Source organism: Corylus avellana, chromosome 6, assembly GCF_965113065.1.
Source record: "Corylus avellana chromosome 6, dhCorAvel1.hap1.2, whole genome shotgun sequence".
Taxonomy (NCBI): Eukaryota; Viridiplantae; Streptophyta; class Magnoliopsida; order Fagales; family Betulaceae; genus Corylus; species Corylus avellana.
Genome location: NC_142495.1, coordinates 15754617 through 15773097, shown reverse-complemented (window position 1 = coordinate 15773097; position 18481 = coordinate 15754617). Strand labels below are relative to the sequence as shown.

Below are 18481 nucleotides of genomic sequence, written 5' to 3'. Positions count from 1 at the left end.
AGGCAATTGCATTGGATCTCAATCCAAGTTCGGAAAACATGTTTCCACACATTCTCTTTCTCCATGGCTCCTCTTTGCCCTCTCTTTATTTATTTAGTAGCTACTTAGATTATATGAAAATATAAGGAAAATTCTGTAAATTTTTCGTACGAGTCAAACTTTAGAAATTTTCATCCGAAAACATTTTATGCTAAAACAAACTTGGCCTAAAGTAAGACAAACTTGTTCTTTGTTTTTGGGTAAGTGCTGCTTTAGAGTTCTAGTACAATCACAAAGAGCACCTGGTCTTTTAAATTTAAGAAGCTACCAATTTGTTTCATCTTTAACTTGAATATATTTCTCTATGAAGACTAACATAAGATGCTACCTTGAATCAAATTTATTCAATCAATCGGTTCATATATTTGTCTCTGAGAATCAAAATTTCTGTAGTAATGAGTGAATGCATGTGGCTTTCAATTTACGTGCCTAGCAAAGTGCTTTTTCCCTATAAGTCTATAAATAAATGAATGGGACTATCAGCTTGGTCCCTCCTTTTTAAGTAATGACAAAAAAGCAACACTAGATTGAATAATTAAACAATGCACATACACACCTTTTTAATTTTTCTTAATGGGTGGATGAGAGAATCTTATATCATAAGTGTAGTTTCTCTTTTTATTTTTTTTGCTATGTCATGGATGGAAAGTGCAAGGGACACCAAGACGACTAACCTAACGACTAACCTAAGTCGTTTTTTATTTTTATTTTTCCTATCTTACTGGAGAATATAGTTGAATGTTGATTAGTTTTAACTTGCATTCTTTACGTCAAACAATAGCCAATTTGGTGTTATTTAGGTCCGGGTTGTATAATTAGAGGTGGAGGGAATGGGGGTTGACAGAGGTCAAATGCTCCCCTTACCTCCCAAAAATTAATCTTGGCCCTGGAAGAATTTCTCTAACAAGTCCTGGTTGCCCACTCTCAAATACTCATCAAGGGTCAAATATTTTCTAATAGGAATGAGATTCATGACTCATGTGGCCAAGCAAACGTTCTGTCTTGTGTTTTCAGAATTAGGTCAAACGCATCGTTTGAGCTTTAAACAAAACGTGCATTTAACTAAAGTTCAAAAACACATCGTTACACACTCCTTTGGGACAAGTTTGATTCTTTGGAAGCGTAACTTTTCAATAAATTTGAAAAGTTGAAAGCCTTGACTTTTACAATTGGGATTTGGGATTGGGAGTACGAGACTTCAACTTCTTTTTAAAAAGAAAAAAGAAAACCTAACCAACTTTAAATAGGTATATATTATATTTTAAAACACTGATTTGCAATTGGAACACAATAAGACAGTATTTTTATGAAATCTTCAACAATTTAAATTAATTGCTTAGCCTTTTTTTCTTTTTCTTTTTTTTTTTAATTTTTTTTTTTTTAGAGATTCAGAGGTGTGTAATTAAACCTTTACATTGATTGAACTTTTATTTTTAGATTGTTATTTTAAATTAATTGGTTATGAATATATATAGTTTTTGCAACATATTTTAATATGAAATATATATATATAATATAGTTATCTAAGATTATGGAGAACAACAATGATTCCATTGAATTATAATCAAATTCTAAACGAGCTCGTGCTGAGATTGATTTAGCAAATTTGTTAGTAGATCCTTGTTTAAGAAAAAAAATTAGGATTATCATCCTAGTGATAAAGATCAAATTCAAAGAAATAGACCTTGTCTAACCAGTTAATTATGGTTTTTCAAAAACACAATTTAAAAAACACTACGCCATTTTAATCCAACATAGTTCAAAGAATATGTTAATGAAGATGTTAGGTCGAGGACAACTTTATAAAGTAATATCAAGCCTGACAAAATAAATTGTTTTTAAACAATAATTAAATTTATTTATTGCATTAGTTATATTTCTGTAATATTTTTAATTAATTTTTATTCAACTTTATTTTTTTATTCTAAAAGTAAATAAAATTTTCTTGACCATTTTCAACCAAAATTATGGTTCTGCCACCGTGTATAATAACCTAAATATTATACTAGACATCAATTTGACTAGTTGTATTGGATTATTACTGATAGATCAAAATTCAATAATGATAATCTCAAATTCAATGGTGATTTTAAAAGCCACGACGTTACATTTGAGAAGACTCTAAGAAAACTTTAGTTCTCCTTATATCATTACTCGACTTGAAATAGGATGGTAGTGAAGATGATGCGGGACACAATTAATATTGTTGAATCATTGTTATCAATGTCTTGTCCAACACTTACGTATGGGTTGGTCTTGTGCTTTCAGCCACAGCTAATAAGCAAAGAGACAAACAGACTGTTTACTTTTTTGCATGTTTCTCTAATAAAAGCAAAGATTTTGTCTTTTTTTTTTTTTTTTTTTTTTTTTCATTTGTTTTGGGAGAGACGAAAAAAAAAAAAAAAAACTCCAAACCGCACGAACATGCAGTAAAGCTATAAATTGAGTTGAAGGCATTCATTTAGTAAGAGGAGAGTGGAAGGAGAAACACTTTAAACAACCATTTTTGTAGGTTTACTGCATGTAAACCTCCAAAATCCCACTGTTTGTGAAATTGATTAATGTCATTTTCACAACTATGACAGGAATATCTTCATATTGCAGTGTGATTCTCACATATAAAACAACTTCACCATACATCTTTCTTACTTGTGAATTAAGTAAGGGTTCGGATTGCAATATGACACCTTTAACATTTGTTATTAATTATATCATCTTTCTATACATCTTCTTCACATGGCCACGCTTTATGAACACCCTCTCTCATTTAATCCACCCACAACATGGAGCTCAAAATGATACAAGTTATATATTGGTGACAAAAAGCATGTCTCACATTCACAAGATATCATTATTATTGCAGTCTTGGATAAAGCTATGTCTGTTACAAAATTTAAAAAAAAAATAAAAAGTTTAAAGGGCTCAACTCTGCCTCCAAGAATTTCAAAAGCAAAGGGGGGGGTGGGGGTGAAATTTGCCTCCAATAAAGGAAGAGTTGGAGGCAAAATGCGAAAAATGGTAACCTTCGGCAAGTTGATGTACACCCTTAGTGGTCAAACCACTAGCACTTGGGGGCTTTCAATTACCCCCGAATCCAAAATAAACTTTGAGGGTAGTTGAAACACTCCTACAACACTAGGGAGTGATTTGAACACCCAAAAAAAAAAAAACTCTAGGGGTAGCCAACCCACCCCGTCAACTTTTTTATTTTATTAAAGGGTAATTTAAAAATTTTAAATAAAATATTCGCAAGTATGTGTCACGTGCGCAAATTTTTATCAATTTTAATACCAAATACTACAAAAGGTGCCAATTAAAAAGAGATGGTGATTTAAGGGAGTCGAGGGCCAAAAATGATAGTTTGGTGTCTATATGCAAATGACCCATCACTTCACTAAGGTAAGTCTATTTTTACCTTAAAATTATTATCCAATGTGAGGTTTAGCCGGATTGAACCGCATGTTTGATCCAACCATATATTTCCCTTTTTCTTTTAGGCTGAAGAGTGATTCTTTAAGAAAAATACTTTCTCACTATGAGAGAATTTAGGAGCTTCTAGTTTAGATAATAATGAGCTACATGATTACTCTTAAGAGTTAGTATTTACTGAGACTTAAATACTTTTTCTCCAAAACGATTAAATAGTCCAAAACTTGAATTTTAAACAAGTCTATGATAAAACTGTAGAGGAAAAAGATGAAATATGAGGAACCCCTATTTTTTATTGAGTAATGTGGAAGAGAGTGTAATAGCCATTAGATCAACCTTTGTTAAAAAAATAAGAAATAATAATTGCCACTACACCTGTCACGTCAATATAATAAAATAGAAATAAGATATTAGTTTGATATATAGCAGTACTTTTATTTATTTGTTTGCTTTAACCTATTTGTCAACTAGATTGCGAATGAATTGATGATTTAAACCTCTAAATTCAAACAACTTACTTTTTGGATAAGTATCGTAACTTCTGAGAAAGAAATGTATAAAACCTGGAATACGATCCTTTCCAGTTGGAGCTGGTTCCTTTTTTTTTTTAATTTTTTTTATAGGGGTAAAATTGTCATTTCACCCTTCTTTGGGCAATTTTACCCCTTAAATAAAAGGAACCAGCTCCTCTCCAGTTAATGGAGGATCCGATTTCCAGTAACCCATACCTCACCTTACCAAAATAAAGAAACCATTCCTAGATTTTTAATTTAGTTTCAGTGGTTGAAGGAAATTTTCTGGCTCTAAAATCATTGTTCTTCTACCACCGAAGTAGAGAAGGAGAATATGCCGCTCCAAGATTTCAAGGGTACGTGTATTGATCCGATTTGGTCAAGTTGCTCATGTGCTGATCTGAAATATGAAAAAGAAGAATCTATGAAACGAAAGTTTATCAAGAAAAATAATAACGTTGAGATTTCAAGGGGGGAAAATTAGTGAGGAAAAGATTTCATGAAGTGTGAGACAGACTCGATGATTTGTCCAAGCATGAAATATTAATGGAAGGAAAGGCTCCAAAGAAGTCCACGGGTGAGCCAATGGCTATACCAATATGCCCAAGAAACAAGCCTTTGAAGGACCAAAAACACCCCAATGTACCCATGATCCATACCAAACAAGATATAAATGAGATTGACATTAATCAAACAACTTAATGATAAAAAGTTAATAGAAGAAACAAACAGTCTTGAAACGATAGTAAGATTAAAAGTAATCAACAAATATACTGTTTAGTGAACAACTAGAATTTGACTGATATGTCATTCATTGAAAAAATGTTTTGGTTAATCAAACCAAAGTAAAATGTAAATTTGACTGTAAAGAGCAAATATAGGTAACAAAAAGGTCTAACGCTTTAACAACATTTAATACTACTCCTAGAGGCCAAAGCGAGATGTGCAAATAGTTCCAATTCCATGCCAAGACTTGTCTGAGGAAGTCAAGAACCGTATCAAGGCAATACATAGAACCAAAGTGGGTATGATAATACAAAACTAAGCTACCCAAAAACAAGAGTTGGTTTTCAATGCCCCTTCTTATCCAGATCAAAGTGGTTTTCTTAAGAGAGACACAGAGCGAGTATCTTGAAGAATGAGCAATAAAAGTATAACATTCGTTGAGCCCCGAAAAGACAAGCTCATCGTATGCACCAACAATTGGAATAAACTGTGTCTAAATTTGGTGGTTGCTGTTTGGAGATGAAAAGTTTTACCCGGCTCTTGATGTGGTTGAGCAAATGTAGCGGCATCGAGCAAGTAGCAGCCAAAAAGAGGAGGAATGTAGTGATGATGCAAATACCTGCCAAAGAGGTGAAGGTGTAGTATATGATGCCAGTAGCAGTACTGCGGATGGGAATTACCAACCGGAGCTCAGGTAAGGAATCAGCTCATTCTTGTAACATATTAATCCACAGAATAGATAAGAAATGACTAATAATGATTGTGAGATCCATTGTAATCGCAGGTTCATTTGTAGTCAATGAGTCCACAAAAGTGGCTCAGGTAAATTACTAGTGAAGATCAATTGATACCAGCGAGAAACCAAAAAGCCAATACTGTTACGGTCATATACATATATACACCGAAAGAAAAGCGGAAAAAAAAAAAATGGAAAATCCAAAAAAAAGATAACCACCAAGCAGGGGATGGAACATATAACATTCAATTGCAGGCTCAATTATTGACTTTAACACAGCATTTACATTGTCAGAATTATCAGCTACGGAAATTTTGGTATGAAATTATTCGTGAGCCTTGCTAAACAGGTTGCATCTGTACAGCTCCTGCCAATGGCAAAAAGGTCTGTCTCAATTCATTTTCTGCATTCTTTTATCCCTTTTCTTCACTGAATTTACACGTCTGGATGAGCCTGCATACCCAAGAAGCCAAGCTATTTTATGTATACAAACATTCTGCAATATGATTGTACTTTTTTTTTCCTTCTTAATTGCAAAAAGTAATTTGTTACACCAGAAAATTTTTTATTAGAAAGTTTATGATTTTATATTTTTTAAGCTTCCGTGTGAATCTCATAAGCTTCTAACAAAGCAGCTCTCCCCCACTAAAATGCATCAGATCTAATGCAGGTGGACTTCTTATATAGCAAGCATGTTTCTTCAAGATCTCAGGTCTGAGCCAAAGTAATTTAATTGTTTCCTATAAAAGCAAGACAGATCTTATACTACATTAAAAAGTCACTGCTCTTTAAATGGTGAATGTGACTAATTTTATTATTATTATAATTATTATAATTTATAAGTACATGAGAAAAAAACTACAAAAAACAGAGGGAAAAAAAAAAAAAAAAACAAATACAAGCAACTCAACTGAGAAACCCAAACAAGACAGACAATTAGAACTTCACTAGATAGACTGGATTTTTGGTGGGAGATAGGGTCTTCTCGGAGTTGGTGGTTACTCACTCGTTATTTGCTGATGATACTCTGATTTTTTGTGAAGCTTCTCCTGAGCAGATACGATATGTGTGCCTCATTCTTTTATGTTTTGAAGCTGTTTCGGGGTTGAGAGTTAATCTGGAAAAGTCAAAGATTGTGGCTATTGGTGAGGTGGAGAACATTGGGGCTTTAGCTAATATCCTTGGGTGTAGTGTTGCCGATATGCCTATGAAGTATTTGGGTTTGCCTCTTGGGGCGTCGTATAAGGATATGGCTATGTGGAATGATGTGATCGAAAAGATGGAGCGTCAGATGGCTGGTTGGAAGAGAATGTATCTCTCTAAGGGAGGCCGTTTAACTCTCATTAAGAGTACGTTGTCTAATCTTCTGACTTACTTTTTGTCTTTGTTTCCGATTCCCATGAGTGTAACAAAAAGGCTTGAGAAAATCCAAAGAGACTTCTTGTGGGGAGGGATGGGAGATGAGCCTAAGTTGCATCTTGTAAGTTGGAATTAAGTCTGTCGTCCCCTGTACTCCGGTGGTCTGGGCATCCGAAAGATGCATCAGTTTAATCAAGCTCTCTTGGGAAAATGGCTTTGGAGATATGCAAATGAGGGTGAGGCTCTCTGGTACAAGATTATCAAAGCTAAGTATGAAGACCAAGATGGTGGGTGGTGCACGAAGGAGGTTTTGGGCTCTCATGGGGAGGGTTTATGGAAGCATATTCGACAAGGTTGGAACTTCTTTGCCAAAGGTATTCGGTTTGAAGTGGGGGTGGGTTCGAAAGTACGTTTCTGGCATGACATTTGGTGTGGGGAAATTTCTTTGAAGCAGGCTTTCCCGTCCCTGTTCAGTATTGCTAGATATAAATAAGCTTGGGTGAAGAATAACTTTACTTGGAGGAATGAGGTTGTCAAGTGGAATGTCATTTTTATGCGGCTAGTCCAGGATTGGGAGATGGACATGGTTTCCTCTTTCTTTGTACGGTTATACTCTTGCAAGATTTCCATGGGTACTATGGATCGTATTTGTTGGACCTCGTCTAAGAAGGGTAAGTTCGAGGTTAAGTCGCTCTTCAAGGCCTTGTCCAACTTTGATCATGAGGTGTTTTCCTTGGAAGAGTATTTGGCGCACCAAGATGCCTCTGTGAGTGGCTTTTTTCGGGTGGACTGCGGCCCTAGGCAAAATCTTGACTCACGATAATTTGCGGAAGAGGAACCTTGTGGTAGTGGAGTGGTGTTGTATGTGCAAGAAGACAGGAGAGTCAGTCGATCATCTTCTTCTCCACTATGAGATTGCAAGTGTTCTTTGGCACTCCATTTTTAGTGGGTTTGGGTTGCATTGGGTCATGCCTTGCAGGATAAGGGACTTGTTTGATTGCTGGTGGTCGGGAGGACGTTCTCGAAGCACGGTAGTGTGGAAGATGATCTCTCTTTGTCTTATGTGGTGTATTTGGAATGAAAGAAATGCTAGATGTTTTGAGAACTCCACTAGGACTGTAGAGGAAATTTCTCATCTTTTCTACTTTACTCTTTACTCTTGGATGGCCACTTAACTTGTTCCTTTAAAGATTAGTTTTTCTGATTTCCTTTTTCATTTCTCTCCCTCTTAGGCGCTCTCTTTATACTTCCCGTGTATGTGGTTGCGCCCCTCTGCGCTTTGCTTTATATCATTATTACTTATCAAAAAAAAAATTAGAACTTCACTGCACCAGAAGGAAATTAGATAGGTGGAAGTCGAGTTGGGATAAATCCATCCGGGGTAAGAGAACCTCATATAACTAAGCCCTTGACCAGTTCCTAGGAAACTTGAGAGACAAAGAAGAGAAAACACAACGCAAGTGGGATCTCCTTCTAGTACAGTGAGTTTGAAGCCCAACGGGATTAGGATAGGGAGAAGCTTAGATCTGGAACTAGAACTGGAACAACAGCGGCAATGAGCGTCTGCAGGGAGGCGCATGGAGGTCACACAGGCAAGTAAGGGAAGCTAGCCAGCGAGTGAGAATCACACTAAGGCACACAGGGTGGCGTAGTGTAGGGGAGAGGCAGAGGGAGACAGCAGTGTAGAGTGTGGGCGTTTAGGGTTTGCAAATACTTTTTATTATAATATTTTAATTAAAAGACTATATTAACTATTTGTTATTAACTTAAACTTTTGAAATTAATGACAATTTATGGTATCAGAGTAAAGGCCCAAGCCCAAACATTATTTCTATCATTCACCTCCTATTTCAATTTGCTTGATCGGACCTTTGACCATCTTAACGGAAAATCAATCGATGTTCAGTAGGGGAAGCCAAATCTTTTTTCTAAGAGTCGTCCACATGTGCAGAACGACATTGTTGCACCTTGACACATTTCTTCAATTATTGGTCAAGGTTTTGGTTGGTGATCACTATCTCAGACTAGAGGGTTGGAAGGGACTAAGTGTAAGTCCATGGAGAACCAACAACGGTCTGGGAGACTTTTTGGTTTCGAGGAGCTCAAGTCAATTTAGAGAGAGAGAATCTATGAAATATAGTGTTATTTCAATGTGACTAATTTTTGTTTAGTAACACTAGTCATTACTAGAGTTTGCTCGTGCCAAGGATAGAATGGAGAACATACAGAGACAACTTCAAATGAACCAATTGGATCCTGTTCTGAATTTGGAGTAGACTGGTGTAAATGAGTATGGGGACCTCAATAGAGCTGAGAAAAGTTTTTTTAGGTATAAGTCTCGAATCCAGTGGATGAACTCAAGTGACCAAAATACTATTTTCATGTTCATACTTTGCATGGGAGAAGCAGAATTTTTTCCATTTCCAACGAAGATGGTTCCACAATTGATGACCCTGTTAAGGTGAGTGAGTCTATTGTAAACTACTTTCAGAGGCTATGAGTACAATCCGGTTGATTTGGAATTCCTAATGGGGGTCCTTCCTAGAAGAATCTCCCATATCCATTGTGCAGAGTTGTCTAAGGAATTTTCTGAAGAGGATATCAGATTTGCTTTGCTCTCCTTGAAGAGCAACAAAACACCCGGTCTCGATAGCTCCAATGCTCTTTTCTTTAAGAAGGCTTTGAACATAGTGGGTTGGAATGTAATTGTTGCGGCTACGTCTACTTTTTTTTTACTATGGTAGGCTGCTTAAAGAATTTTATACTGTTGCCATTGCCTTGATTCAGAATTCCCAATCCTTCTTAGTTAAAATACTTTTGTCCCATCTCTTGTTGTAATACAATTTACAAGTGTATAGCTAAGGTAATGGCAAACCATTGTCAGGTTATTCTTGGTGATTTTGTTGGAAATCAACAAATAGCTTTTATTAGTGGAAGGACGATTGGTGACAATATTCTGTTAGCCCAGGAGCTCTTGAGAAATTACCATAGGGATAAAGGTACCCTCAGGTGTGCCTTGAAAGTTAATTTAATGAAGGATTCTGTGAGATAGGATTTTGTCTTGGAGGTCCTTAGGACTTTTGGAGTTCTGGAGGTAATGGAGAGGTAGATTGAAGAATGCATTACTTTGCCTAGATTAAACATTTGTATCAATGGTGAGCTCAAGGGTCTCTTTCCTGGAGGCCGTGGTCTCAGACAAGGTGATCCTTTATCGCTCTATTTGTTCGTTCTGGTAGTGGAGTTTTTGTTTACTGGAATTAGGGAAAAAATGGTCAAGGGCAGCCAATTCAGATTCCATTGGAGGTTCAACAAGGGAAAAAAATTCTCATCTTTGTTTTGCATATGACTTACTTATTTTCTGTAAAGGTGAGATGAGATTTGTTGCTCTGGTCAGTGATTTTCCAGTTCAATCCAGGGTTATGTCCAGATTCGTTGCTAACATTGACAAGTGTTGTCTGTTTGCTTGAGGAGTTGCAAAGCCGGTCAAGGAGCAATTGTAGAGTATTTTGGGCTTCAAGGAAGGCAATCTTCCTGTTAGATATTTGGGTATTCCTCTTATTTTTACTAGATTTAAAAAGTTGGACTGTGCAGTTTCAAGAGAGAAGATCACAGCCCAAAGCCAAGTCTTGGGTGGGTAGGGCCCTTTATTTTGCAGATAGGCTCCAACTGATTAATTCCATCCTCTTTGCTATGCAAGTATACTAATCATCTCTCTTCATCCTTACCAAAGGAGTGATATGCCAGGTTGAGAAGATCCTTAAGCCTTTTCTTTGGACAGGTAGTGAGCTTACTAGCTTAGGGGCTAAAGTTCCCTGGGACTCTATCTGCCTTCCCAAGGAGGGAGGTTTGGGTATCAACAGTATGAAGTTGTGGAATAAAGGATGTATGGCTAATTTGCTCTAGTAATAGTCAGTCTATCTGGCCATTTCGGTTAAAGCAATTTTATTAGGAATGAGAATTTCTGGGAGGTGAGACCTCCTTCAGGTTGCCCTTGGTCTTGGAGGAAGATCTTGAACTTGAGAGATACCATTTAGCATGAGGTTCCCTGGTTTTGGATCCTAGTAGTGTTTTTTGGATCAAGAGATCTTGGGAGCGTTTGCAGGACCATGGCCCTGAGGCGTTCTGGCACAGATTGGTGTGGCATGGTAAAACTATTGCTTGTCACTCCTTTATCTTATGGCTTGCTATGAGAGGAAGGTTAAATGCCTAGGATAGATTAGTTAGCTATAGCTTGCTTGGAGAATGAAATGTGTTTTTTGTGGATTGGATGTGGAGAATATTGACCATCTTTTTGCTTTTTGCCCTTTCGCTGAGATTGTGTGGCACAATTTTTTTTTATAAGTAATGTTGTATATATAAAAAAGTGCAATACGCCACAAGTATACAAAAAGTATACATAGGGCAACTCGCAAAAAACCCACAATAAGACCCAAAATAAAACCCAATATAAACCCTGAAACCTAAAACCCAAAACAACCCTATGCTCACGAGGAGCTCCCACAAAAAGACCCCCTAAGAAACAGAAACAGGAGCAAACCCATTAAAAGAACACCCTACCACCAGAGGGCTAGTACACAATAGTCTTGCCCTTCCTTCCCTGAGAAGGCCCATTAGTTATACCTTAGTTAATGAAGCTTTCTAAATTTAAAAGCTCTCTCTTTTCCTTAGTCCTAGGCTGCCCAACCTTTAAATCTGGTAACACCTTCCGCATCAACGCCAACTCCTCCTCGCATTCCGGGGGGCGTGCAACCTTATTTGCCCGACGAGTATCCTCTTCCATGTCCTTCAAGAACGCCATATGTTTCTCGTTGTGCTTTACACCTTCCCCCAACCACTCAATCAGCCACTTCTGGGCTTTGGTCAGACCAATTTCCACAACAATGGCATCAGAGTTGCAGACCCCCAAAGACAGCCCAGAAACCACCACAGGACTCACCAAAGAAATTTTTTGACCAGGGTCCGCAATCACCATACTCGGGAACTTGCCAGACATACCATCGCAGGCGCAAGCTTCCCATCAAAGAGGCCACCAGCAACAGTAGCGATCGACACCGGCGCCACAATCGGAGTCTCTGAAACATTGGAGGGCCCATCGGAGACCACAAAAAACATCCGAGAAACATCCCCCGAGGCCGAGCTCGTCGGAGAAGACACCGGCGAGACAAAAGCGGACTTTTGGACCTCAACGGAAACTAGGACCAAGACAACACCGATATTCGGCTCTAGATCCAGAACCGGATTCAAATCTTGAACTGGATCTAGAACCGAATCTGAATCCAAAAACACCCCAGAAACCGACCCAGGAAAACCAGCATCCACCGCCGGACAACCAGGACTCATCAGACTTTACATAATCGTCGAAAACCCCACCACAAGGGCATGGCCATCACCGGATATCGGCGAAGCTAACACCGTCGTCGCTGAGTCAGACTCCGGTAATACCACCGCTGTCGCCATCTCCCCAGCAAAACTCGGGGCCAACTCCTCGCCTATAGAATACCTAAGGTCCAAAAAAGGCCCAGATAAGGGCTTTGGATCCAAACCCAGATGAGGTCTAGCCTCCTTCAACTTTACCTTAGGCCCAACCCTCAACGTTAAGCCAAGCCAAGTTTTGGGCTTAAAGCCCAGCCTGATTGAGAGAACCCGATCCACCTCATCCCTAAGATTATCCAGAAATGCCTTCAACGAGCGCTGAACCCTCATCATCTTCGTCGCTAAAGCGCCGCCACCCTAGGAAGGTCTCCCACCCCTCAACAAACCAACTTCCTCCTTCTTGGACGGCACACCATACTCGAACTCAAAACAATTTACTGGTGCTCATGTCTCCTCGCCACCCTTCACCACCTCAGACCAGTCCGCCATCGGAATCAGATCTGACTGCTTCACGAAAACCGGCTTCATACCACCAGTTGCCTCTGTTAGCACTGCCGCATAGGTCCGATTAGAAGACGAACCATCTCCAATCAGAATACCTTCAGAAACCTTCGCCCGAATCTTTGCAACGCCGAGCGCAAGCAATTGCCTAAGTTCACCTACGAAATGACGCCAACCCCATCCTCCACAGCCCTCAGGGAGCTAGATAGTCCTTTTCCGGTTCCCCTCAACAAATAGAGCCACCTCTAAGAAACTACCGGCCTTATTGCTACCCTTACTGACCCTCATAAACTCCACCTCCTCACAGAACGATTTAGCAAAATCCTTCGTTCCCTGAGCCAACAATGCCTCCTCCACCGTGTCTACCAACCAATCCGCATATCGAAATCCTAGAATAATAGATCCACCAAACCCTTTCCTTCTTTCCTCCAAGCGAATCGTAGACGTACTAGGCTTCGCCGAGAAAGAGAAGGACTTAGCTTCCACCTTAAAACGATGCTCCATTTCCACACAACAACCCCCGAAAGGGATCACCCCAGCCATCCACCGCACGCCGCTCACATGGCTGCAAACCTAAAAGACTAAAAAATTCTCGAAAAAAACTCCCAAGTACTCTAATGCTTCGATAGATTGGAAGACCGCAGCCTGATGTGCTCGAAGACACGAGCAGCACCTGTCACCTAGCAAAACGCGACAACACGCGCCTCCATAGGACACGCGTGAGCAGGGTTTGAGAGGTGGAGAGAGAGAGAGAGAGAGAGAGCTCTTTAGAACACCTCTTTACTGAATGCCATTTTTCTCGAGGGCTTTTGAGAGAGGGGTTTTCAATAGGCACAGTTTGTGGTGTAGATGTCATATGCCTTGGGTTCAGGAAAATTGGGAGGATCTAATTCATTGGATGGCTTCTAATTTTAAAGGGAAGTCTCTTCTCTCCATTGTGACCAAGCTTATGCTCGCTGCAATTGTGTATACCATATGGCGTGAGAGAAGTACTATGTTGTTCGAGAGGAATTACAAGGACACCTTGAGCATCACTTCTATGATCCTTTATTGGTTAGAACCAAAGTCAATTCCATGAAGGGGGTTCGTAATTCACTTGTGAATAGAGATCTGGCTGGATCTTGGGGTTTTTCCGATTTTTTTTTTTGGCTGGTCTTTGCTTTCTCTAATAGAAGTTCCCCATGAACAATTATGCTCAATAGTGTATTGCTGGTGCCTGGTGGTGTTGATTCACTGTGTTTGTTCGGGATCTTTTACAAAGGTCACAAAAAGAAAATTATAAAATTTTCTCATTGAATTTTTAACGAACTCACTCATTCTTCTGACTCAACAGGATACCAACTAATATTCACATCAAGGATAAGTTTTATTTCAAGTCGTCGAGCTCATGAATTTAACAAGAACCTGACATAACTTTTCAAAGGGTTGGTTCTCAATCCAGTGGGTTGAGGTTGAGAATTGGGGGGCCGATGAGGCTAGCAAATACATGAAACTTTGGAGACTGGTATCAAAACTACTGTACTTAGTCGAATTGAAGTTAGTATATCAGGCCAGCAATTACATTTCCAGTTATTCTAATAAGACCAAGAAATTTGTCATGCGTAAAAGTGGACAATATCTCTCATTTGAGATGGTTATTCTTTGGGGAACTATTTTTTTCTTCCCCTAATATCTTTAATTCTCTCTCTCTCAGTTGAATTATTTTTCCTAGTCAAATCAAGTGCCTCATCAAGCCAAATATGACTAAACCAAAATAATTTTGCGTCTACAGGTGGCGGTCTATGAGGAGTGGAGTCCGCCAAACATTTCTGGAGGCCACTGCGAATATTTGGCGGCCGCCGTAGGGCCACCAGGCAGGTTGGCAGCCATCACAGTTGGCAACTGCAGGGCACTAGACAAATCCGACAGCCACAGGAAAATACGGCGGCCTCCACTTAAAAAAAATTAGAAATAACAAGCAGCCTCAAGACTTGAGAAAAAAAATGAGCATGTGTTTCAAAACATATAAAGGTGTGGGAAGTTTTCTAAAAAGTGTTTTATGTTCTGTTTTTTGAGAAGTGTTTTGTGGTTTGTTTTGAGAAGTGTGTTAGTAGTGGGGGCCACATCTAAAAATATGTTTGGTAATTGTTACAAGGCAAATGTTTTTCAGTGTTTGAGAAGTACAATCACTTCTCAAAAAGTTTGCCAAACTGGGGATCCATTTCTCCCCCATAAAGTTGAGTGCGAAATCAAATTTCTCTGACTATTTTTAATGATTAATATAAGTGTAGAGTCTTTAATACATTTATATTTCTACAGAATAAAGTATGCACACAAAAAAAAATTTTTTAAAAAAAAAAAAAAAATCACCTAGATGCCAGTATAAAAGATGGTTCATCCTTCCTCATCCTCAGGTTGAGACCCATTATTTGGAATTGGCTCTGCTTCCACAGGCTGTGGAAATGCACCTAAAACCAAAGAAAAGAAAAAGAAGTGTGATTAACAATATCTCCACAGTTTAAATCAGGCTATGATCAGATAAATGTGTATTACGTTTCAATTCAATCTTCCACCCTTTAAATTTTCCAGACTGGTGCTAAAATCACTGTGAATTTTCACCAAGCACCGGTTAGATATCCTACTAAAGTTGCAATCGAATGTTAACCCCTAGATTTTTCCAGACCAGTACTAAACCAGTTTGATTTTCACCTAGAACTAGTTTGATACCTTAATTATATGACCTTTTTCAATAACATTGAGTAGCCATGTGTAACCTACACCACCTAAAGATGTAGATAAAGGTATTTAAGATATGTGAAGCCCAACCCTCAATATACAGCTTGAGAATATCTGGAGCATGACAATCCACCACATAAAATAAGATTTATTATTTTTAAAGGTTCCTACTTCCTATCATCTAGCATTAAGAGGTTTGGCAACCTAGTGCATGGGACAGAACTTCCCAAATATTCAAAAAAAAAATTAACATTTATCAGACATTCATATAAAGAACCAGCAACAAACAGCTAAAAATGAAATTTCTTTGGATGAGAATGAATCTATCAGATTAGAAACAAATTCGATGTTTAACAATTTTCCATCACAAAGACCACAATACGAATTGATATTTTACTGGACATCCAAACATCGATAAAGATATGGCTTTTCGGGGATGGTTTAAACAAGACATGATCCTAAAAGGGATTTGGATACAGATAAATCTACCAAAATTAAACACCACAAACACAGAAGGATGATTAAAATCTTAGCCAACAAAAATGGTAAAGAAAAAGAAACCCAGAAACAGTAAAGGAAAAAATGGACCAAACCATTGATGAAGTAGGCGGAAGAAGGCCAGCCACGGTCGGAGGTGGTGGCCATGGACTCCTCCTGGGTCAAGGGATTGGCCAACTGGTGGACCAAGTTGGCGAGGCCGTGGGAGCAGGAGCGCGGGCGCGGTGGCACCCAGTAGGAGGCGCCAGGGAGGAAGGGGAGCCAGTCGGGGGCGGACCGGCGGACGATGATGCGGTGGATGGCGTCCTCGAGCTGGCGGACAAGGGGATCGGAAGAAGAGTCTGTGAGGTCGGAGAGGTCGGCCAGCTGGTGGGGCTTGTAGGATTGGTTGGATTGGGTTCGGAGAGTGAGGAGGCGAGATTTGGGGGAGCGGTGGCGAGGGAGGACGGTGAGGGTGAGGGTGAGGGTCTGGGAGAAAGACCTTGCCATGTTGTGCTCTCTAGACTCTCTCTCTCTCTAGTCTCTACACACCGATACAGAGTGGAAGATGTGTAAAATCTTCGGACAAAGGAACGGAAGGAGGAGATGCGTGAGACTTTGTTTAGTTGGAACTTGGTGGGGGGCCATGGCCATATGAAAATCTTTTAAAATGGACTTGATTTTAATTACGGATAGGTAGACTTTTTTTAATTTTTTTTTCTTTTTTATTTTAGGGCAAATTTGGGGAGAATAGGACTAAAAATATCAATTGAGACGCATGTGGTGGACTTTCCGTCTTCTTAGAAGGCAATGACTAAAGGATGGTTCGAATTGAAAATTTTTTAAACTTTAAGAAGATACATTGCAAATTTTTAAATATTAGGATTCAAATTGAAAAATTGGTCAAACTTAAGGGGTAAAGTGCATTTTCCCCAAAAATAAAATTAGTATCCATTTAGTGTTAAGAAAACACAAGCAAGTCCTCAAAGAGTAGCCTAATCAGTTGTGGATCACAGCTCATGAAGCTGAGCTCACTGGTTTGAATCCCTCTCCTCCTCTTATGCAGACATGTCAAAAAAAAAAAAAATATATATATATATATATATATATATATACACAAAAGAATTGTTTTTTAAAATATATCAATTTTCAATTCAATCACTTATTAAAATGGAACTTGAAGTTCTCCTAAATCTCTAAAATCATCTATGATTGAAAGTAGCATTGGCAACTAAAAGGAAACAAGAAAAGAAAAGAAAAACAATATTTTATTTAGATTTGAGAGGCCCAATGCATTCTTAAAAATTTTGGACTGTTTTTTATGGGTCCAGGACAAACAAAAATTTGTTGGACTACTTTATTTTGAGTCTGGGGCCAAGCTAAAATTTTTTGTCTCAAATGCAATTTTTAAAGCATATTTAATAAAAAGAAAATTACAAAACCGGGGGTGGCCATGGCCCACTTGTAATGCCTCCAAAACTGACCTTAACTAGTCTGGTAGGGTTACTGGTAATTATCCCACTTTAACCCAATTGGTGGCTAAATGGGAAACCGCCACTCTAGGCCTGATCAGAGTAATGCATGGGAATGTGAAATAAATATGAGAAGTCTATTGATCATTATAGGGACAAGTATAATCCTCAATTCCAAGACATGAAGCAACTAATAATAATTTAAAGCAAACCTGATAACAGCATGAATATATTTCTTAAGAAAAGTCGGTAGTGGCAACTGTACCACTCTTGGGTTCTAGAAACAGGTTTCCTATACGAGTAATAACTGTGTAAGTCTAACGACTTAGTAAGTAAACCTTACAATTTGGTACAACATGAGCCAATTATTACTAAGTAGAAATAAACATGCAATTTTGGTAAACATTTAAAAGAAGTGTTGTCTCTGTTAATACACCTTAAAAATATTGTTTAGTTGATAAAAGGTGGTGTACTCCCGACGGCAATCGCCTAAGTATTTTAATGTATAAAACTAATGCTTTATAGGTCATTAGTTTGTCTTTAAATTTCACTAACTTTTGTTTTATTTTTGTTTTCATTCTGTGTCTGTCTGCATTAGTGCGATCGAGCGCACAGGCCACTGCGATCTAGCGCATGTCCAAACAGCAGTACTGAAGCTGCTGTAGTTCTAATCTGCTTCTGCCTCTCTGCGGCAGTGCGATCGAGCGCACGTCTAGGGCGATCGAGCGCACCTCCAGACAATAGTACTGAGCTGTTGTAATTTCCAAATCTAATTGGTTTTTTTTTTTTTTTTTTTGATGCAGGGTCATCGATCTTAGAATTTAGCCATCATTTCATACGATGCTTGCCCTATGCACTTGAGTCCTCCATCAAGCCAGGGTACATGATCTCCGTCCAGGTTTTATCTTCCCCATTGTTGTTCAATTTTTATTCTTTGATTATATTTTTACAACATTATGTTGCATGATGTACAAGTTTTATTGTACTCGCAAGCGCACGAGTCATGTGCAATATAGCGTGTGTGCAAGTGCAAGGTCAATCCACAGGAAATTGAGTTTGTGAAATTTAATTTCTATCTAAATCAATTATATCTTAACCTAGTTCCAAATGATTTTGATTTTGAAAATAAACAAGCATAAACA

At 38.5% G+C, this 18481-nt stretch overlaps 1 protein-coding gene across 2 annotated transcripts; it reads right to left on the bottom strand.

Annotated features, from left to right (window-relative positions):
• Positions 1-5524: 5524 nt before the first annotated feature.
• On the bottom strand, positions 5525-16504 carry LOC132187443 (uncharacterized). Of its 2 annotated transcripts, none has more exons than XM_059601756.2 (3): positions 15984-16504; positions 15025-15122; positions 5525-5895 (listed from the first exon to the last, which is right to left on the bottom strand). In XM_059601756.2, exons 1-2 carry the CDS (start codon positions 16375-16377, stop codon positions 15049-15051), a joined length of 468 nt encoding a protein of 155 aa, XP_059457739.1. In that variant the 5' UTR covers positions 16378-16504; the 3' UTR covers positions 5525-5895; positions 15025-15048. The 2 variants fall into 2 exon arrangements, with proteins under 2 accessions (XP_059457739.1, XP_059457740.1); XM_059601757.2 differs by lacking the exon at positions 5525-5895 and adding an exon at positions 5919-6182.
• Positions 16505-18481: the final 1977 nt, after the last annotated feature.